This window comes from Myotis brandtii, unplaced genomic scaffold (genome assembly GCF_000412655.1).
Source record: "Myotis brandtii unplaced genomic scaffold, ASM41265v1 scaffold84, whole genome shotgun sequence".
Taxonomy (NCBI): domain Eukaryota; kingdom Metazoa; phylum Chordata; class Mammalia; order Chiroptera; family Vespertilionidae; genus Myotis; species Myotis brandtii.
This window is the reverse complement of record NW_005371410.1, coordinates 10,695,160-10,701,639: the sequence shown is the minus strand read 5'-3', so window position 1 is coordinate 10,701,639 and position 6,480 is coordinate 10,695,160. Positions and strand designations below refer to the sequence as shown.

General features: G+C 40.1%; 1 protein-coding gene across 1 annotated transcript in view; it reads left to right on the top strand.

The window, feature by feature from the left end:
* LOC102258207 (chromosome unknown open reading frame, human C2orf73) overlaps positions 1-5,791 on the top strand; it is a 25,577-nt gene extending 19,786 nt beyond the window's left edge. The window contains exons 4-5 of the mRNA XM_005884650.2: positions 3,465-3,580; positions 4,383-5,791. Coding sequence (XP_005884712.1) covers positions 3,465-3,580; positions 4,383-4,778 — 512 coding nt within the window. The 3' untranslated portion in view covers positions 4,779-5,791. The remainder of the gene's footprint in view (positions 1-3,464; positions 3,581-4,382) is intronic.
* The last annotated feature ends 689 nt before the right edge of the window (positions 5,792-6,480 follow it).

Sequence of the window (6,480 nt, the reverse complement as noted above, 5' to 3'; positions counted from 1 at the left end):
CCTGAGGCTCTGAGGCTATCCAGCAAAAGCCTCCCTGCAGGGCTTGGGCGGGGCGGGTCCCACGGGATCAACAAGGCGGGTTATGGCTGGGAGAGAAAGCTGCCCTCGGGTTCCGACCGATGCCAGATAGTCCTGCTTCTCCCGTGTAAGTCTGGGTCCCTAGAGACTCGCCCGGAACTGGAGCTCAGAGCCTGAGACTCCCTCCCGATTGAAAACGACAACTGCGCCCTCAGCCGCCAGCCCGCTCCGCATGCACTCCGCACCTTAGTATTTTACTTCTGCACTGCGCCTCCTCTGAGTCTCGGTATGCTTTTCTCTTTCCTTCTAGTTGTAGAATTTCCACTCAGCCAGCCTTCCTGTGGTTCTGGATGATGTCCATTCCGTCTTTTAGTTGTATTTTTGAAGTGGTTGTTCAAGGCAGCAAACTCCGGTGTTTACCTATGCCGCCATCTTGGTTTCTCCTATGCTTAAATTCTTAGTGCATTGATTCTAGTAATGCTGCTTCAAATGATATATATATTAAATTTTGTTGTCTTTATTTAATAACATCTGTCTAGTTTATCTTAGGTCATGTTCCCTGAAGGGAATCAGCAACCCTGTGTAGACAAGGGCTAAAGACAAGGTCTGGCTTATGTGCCTCCCAGTGACTTTAAGGAAAGAAAATAAGGTGCAGGCTGGGAGCATCAGTCCCCACAAAACCATTTGGACCCTCTCCAGCTGTTGTTTGGACCAGTCCTCAAGTCGGGACTCCACTTCTTTCCCCTTTACACTCTTAGAAAAAGGCATCACTGAGAGAAGGCAATCTCTTGGTATTTTTAATCCCCCAGCATTGATGGTTGCTAGGGGAATAGTGGCGGAAATGCCCAAAGGGGCAACATACATCTCCCTTTTTCTATCATCGTCTTACCCCTAGAGCAGTGGTTCTCAACCTTCTGGCCCTTTAAATACAGTTCCTCATGTTGTGACCCAAACATAAAATTATTTTCGTTGCTACTTCATAACTGTAATGTTGCGTAATGTAAATATCTGATATGCAGGATGGTCTTAGGCGACCCCTATGAAAGGGTCGTTCGACTGCCAAAGGGGTCGCGACCCACAGGTTGAGAACCGCTGCCCTAGAGGGACTTCTGTGCTGTTTTGATGTTACCAAATTGACGATAGATGGCTAGACAGTTTCTGCCATTTTCTGCAGGCCCGGGGCAAGCAATAGTCTTCCCAAGGCAATGTGGGGGAAAGCCAAGAACAGATTTCAAAAGCTTTCCCCAACCTATTCTCTTTTGGCTGACCTCCTCCCCTCCAGCAAGCTGCCACCAACCCTTCATAGCAGTTCACTAAAGCCTTACAGTTTTTTGGTAGTTCATCAGACTCATGCTTCTTTTTCCTTCCATGGCTTCCCCCTTTGTCAGGATACCAAAGAGCTGGCCCCTGCCTAACTTTGAAGACCCTCTCTATTTTGACCCCAGCATCCTAGAGATTTTGTCTTTAATCCTCACAACTCTGAAAGCAAATTATTATCCCAGTTTTTAGAAAGGAGGGAATGAGTCTCAATGAAATTAATTGATTTTCTTCAAAATCTCACAGCTAGGAAATGTGATAGAGCCAAGTGTGAAAACATGTCTATCTTATCCCAAAGGCTATGCTTTGGATACTTCATTAACCCCTTCTGATTAAGGCCTAAATTTAGAGCTGCTTTATTTTATTCAAAAAGTTATCAAACTGCCCTAACCGGTTTGGCTCAGTGGATAGAGCGTCGGCCTGTGGACTGAAAGGTCCCAGGTTTGATTCCGGTCAAGGCCATGTTCCTTAGTTGCGGGCACATCCCCAGTAGGAGGTCTGCAGGAGGCAGCTGATCGATGTTTCTCTCTCATCGATGTTTCTAACTCTCTATCCCTCTCCCTTCCTCTCTGTGAAAAACCAATAAAATATATTTAAAAAAAATTTTTTTTAAATGTTATCAAACTGTGTTTCTGTGTGCTGGACCAAGGCACGCATCCCCAAACTAGTAATCTTTTCCCAATTGGTAGCCAAAAAAAATATGTTATGGTTAGAATTTTTTCAATGTTATATTTGTCCACAAATTTTTAGTAAATCTTTGGCACCTGCTGTTCTTTTATGTGCTAGCAAATCCTAAATGTAAGGTAATGATTAAGTAGAAAATGAGTTTTGAATATCTGACCTCAGTTAAAAATCAAGAAAATATCAGTTAGCACTGTTCACCTACTGAGAAAAGATAGCCATTTCATATCATGTAATATATATTTGAACTCTCATTTTTGTTGGTAACATTAGTTTATATCAGTGTCTGAATATTGAATTGAATTTATGAATGTTTAGTAAATGTGAATTTACTAACATATTTTTCCTTCCTGTATATCCTCCCTAATTTTAAAGGCATATTTAAAGAAAGAAAGAAAAAAGAGAAGGAACTCTTGGACACAAACAACACTGTAGTGTTTGCAGGGAGTAGGGGAGGTGGGCAGAAGTAGAGGAGGTTATGGGGGACCAATAGTGATGGAAAAAATAAAGAAAAATATTTTAAGTTTATATTTAACAGCTAATACACTCATACAGTACACAATTCAAATGGTAAAACAGAATATACAGTGAAAGTGAATCTACCGCTCTCCACCTCTATCGTCCAGCCAGGTAATTCTCTCTCCATACAAAACCCCTGTTTTCAGCCTTTTGCAATCATTTCATAGATATGGTAGGTATACATAAGGTCTTATGTACATATTTTTTTTATAAAAGAAAGAATTTTAAAATTTTTGCAGCTTGACTGAATTTTATGTCACTAAATTGGGAAGTACCCTTACTCCTTACATAACCTTGTATGCTAAAAATAAAGTGAGTTTTAAAAATTATTTAAAGTATTAAACATAGGGTAGAGAGACCAATGTAAAGTCCCTTATATGCCTATCACCCAGATTGAAAGATTATTTTCAAGTCAGGGTTTAATACTCTGGCAAATTTGCAGAGCTTCTGTCAATGGGAAATTTAAAAAATTATGTTTTCAACTACAACTGCAGCAGCCTCAGGGTCTTCCAGTTCATTCTGTTGGTGCTAGCTGGGAGCAACTTGGGCATAAATTTCTCAGAGCCTTTCTAGGAGCAAAAATAAGTTGAAAAACATATTGTACATATGCTTTTCCCAAACTTTGGTTGGTATCTGTGCAAGTAATGTATTTAACAGATTTCTAACGTCATTATTGCATTAATAGTTTTTTAAATTACAAGTAATTTCACATGTGGGGCTAATCTGATGGCTTTGATTTGGTTCCTTTCATAGAGAAAGAATGCTGAATCATATTTATTATGTAGATGTGTGTGGCAACCTTCCACACTTAGGAGAACTTGGTTTCATTAGCATTTTTATAAAGCATGAATATTATGAATGCTGATTTTATATCCATCCACAAATCTAATTTTTGCCCTGACTTCACAAATCTCTTTTTCCCCCCTTAGTTCCACTTGCCTCTCCCAATGCATCCACAGAACTTCAAAAGAATTTTATAGAACGTATCTCCTTTATACATCAATATGATTCCAGGAAAATTCCCAGTGAGCCCATGAGGTGTAAGGTGAGACAGTATTTAGAATCAATTATTTAATACTTTAGGATGCGATATATTTATGATAGAACCTTAAGCCTTTTTAAGTCATAGTCATCTTTCTCAAAGTCGATTTAAATAAGTTAACAGGGTTATTATAAAATCTCCACCACGTCATAGTTAGAACTAAACAATGACGTCATAATTTTGGATCACAGTGTTTAGAATTTGGTTTAAATTATTAAAATCATTCACTTAAGGTAATAGCAAAGCAGTTTGATAAACTTTTTGATATGCTTACATATGTGTTGCAGGGGGGTGCATGTAAGGTTTACAAAGTCAAACAAATATAATAATAGTCAATTGCTGGATTATTTCCAACTACAAATGTTTGTTTTCATACTTCACTATAAGTCTTTTGTGGGAACCAATAGACATTTGGCATGCAATCATAAATCCTCACGTCTATGAACTGTAGTTTCTACTGTATCCATAGCAACCTATAGAGCAAGAAATAAAATTTGATATGAATCGTCTTATACAATCCAAGGGATAGGAGTTGAGAATGGCAGATAATGAGGTGCTGCTTCTCTGACTTTCTACTTTTCCCTTCTCTTCATTTCCTGGTGCACCTATTTCATAATTTGTTTAAAAGTTCACCAGTAAGTTTGGGATGAAGGTGACAGCCAATGAAGAAGCAGAGATAGAAAAAAAAAAAGCAGCAGAGATATAAGTGCCTGAATCACCAGGACTTGACTTAACACATGAATTCAGTTCATAGTCCCAGCAACATGTGTTCCCTGGTTAATGTCAACTTTGTTTTCCTTTCCAGCGGCATGGAGTTTTCATGCAGATAGAGATAAAACCAGGGAGTAGGCCAAGAGCTCCTCAGGGAACAGCGGCATTACTGAATGCTCCAGGGTCATGCTCATCAGAACAGTCCAAAAAAACAGAGAAAGGAAACTCAGCGGAGAGCAAAATGACCTCACCGGGTGTCGGCCAACAAACGTCCCCAGAGCTGTTAGAGACTAAAACCCACTTATCAGAAACAGACGTCAGGGAGGCGGCCACGGCCGGCCCCACTAGTCCTGTGAGGAGGGAGTCTGCCGACGGCGCTCCAACGACTGCAGCGGATGCTCTGATCACCAGGCACAATCCTTCAACTCCGCCAATAAAAAGTCAGGATAAAGTACCTTCTTCAGATAAAGACATAACCCTTGGAACGTAGAGAAATTTCAGAATCATCATATAGGCTCTTGCATTTGCCTTTTCTCTTACCAATAACCTCAAAACACACAATTTACATAACTGAGAGAATTTTTAAAAAGACAATTACAATATACCAAAATTCTAAGCGTGGTCTTAAGAATTTTTATTCTCTACCCTTTTCTATCATTTCCACCCCCTCCATTCTCTCTCTTCGTTCCTTCTGGAACAGCTACTCGCTGAATGATGGAATATTTGGATTTATCTTCTATGCCTCTTTTACTTTCCGCTCATTATCTTTCCCATGGTACTTTACCACGAAACGATGCAAGAGCCCCTTGACACTCACTTTCTATTAATTTGCTTTTCAGCCTTGTCCATTATTATGCTGGGCCACCTATTGAAGTTTATAAAAATTTTAGTATTATATTTTAAATTTCCAAAATCTATGCATGCTTTCTAAACACACAAGACTCTTCCTATAGTATAGGTAGGACAGCCTCTCTTATCCCCTTAGAATAATACTATAGTCTTTAGTGCAATGCCTCACTCTCTTGGTATTGTACTTTTTCCTTACACATTTGGTGCTTCTTGGTTGGATACGCTGCTTTGAGGATGAGATTTCCAGATCCTTATCAGCAGAAGCTGTTTCTGTCCATCACAGCCTGGCTTTGGGACAGGGCTGGGATATGCCGGCAGACAGGCTCTGAGGAGGATCTGTCTGAGAGGCTCTCTGATCCTCCTGGGGGTCAGTAGCTGCTCAGGCACTGCCTTGCTTTTCCAGACCCAGTGTCTGATTTGATCCAGACCACAGCTGCCCATTGCTTAACACTGCAGAATGGGAAGGGGAAACTGAGGTGCTGCTCCACATGCGGTTCCCCAATTTCCCCAATTGACCAATGTCCCAGGGTCCCTTCTCCTTCCTAATATTCACTGACTCTCAGCAGAGCTCTGTAAGACCTACCTCCACAGCCGTCATCGCCACACATGCTATACATGTGTCAGATTTCGTTACATTTAGTTTTGTTCCTCCACACGTTTGTTCTCTGGTAATAGCTTTTTAAATTTATTAAAATGTGTTTATTCTGATAGTAAGTTTCCCTGTTTTTCAATGCTATTAAACTCTATTTTATTCTCTATATCTATCTATATGTATTTTTCTAAGCAGATGTGTATATCTGTCTGCCATTTTGAGTCAATTTCTAATTTCCTTTTAAGTAAATCATTTGAAAACTACATACTTAAATATTAGTAAATAAATTCTCTGCAATAAAGCCTCACAGTTGACTGACAAACATCACTGAGAATTGACACAGTCTTCCCTTTTTTTTTTTTTAATTCTCATCTGAGGATTTTTTTTCCATTGATTTTTTTTTTTTTTTAGAGAGAGAATGGAAGGGAGGGGAGGAGGGGGGGAGAGAGAAAGAGAAGCATCAATGTGAGAGGGACAGATCAACTGGATGTCTCCTGCACATACCCCGACCGGGCCCGGAGATCAAAACCTGCAACACAGGTACATGCCCTTGACCGGGAACCAAACACATGACCCTTTGGTCCTCAGGCTGATGCTCTAACCATTGAGAAAACTGGCCAGGGTAACACATTCCTCTTTCTTAGAGAATATGTTTTAGTAAGAAATAGAGGAATAGCCTAGTTAGTGAACCACTACCATAGGCTAGGTTGGTGGTTCTCAACATTTTCAAATAAGAGGACAGACATCTTTT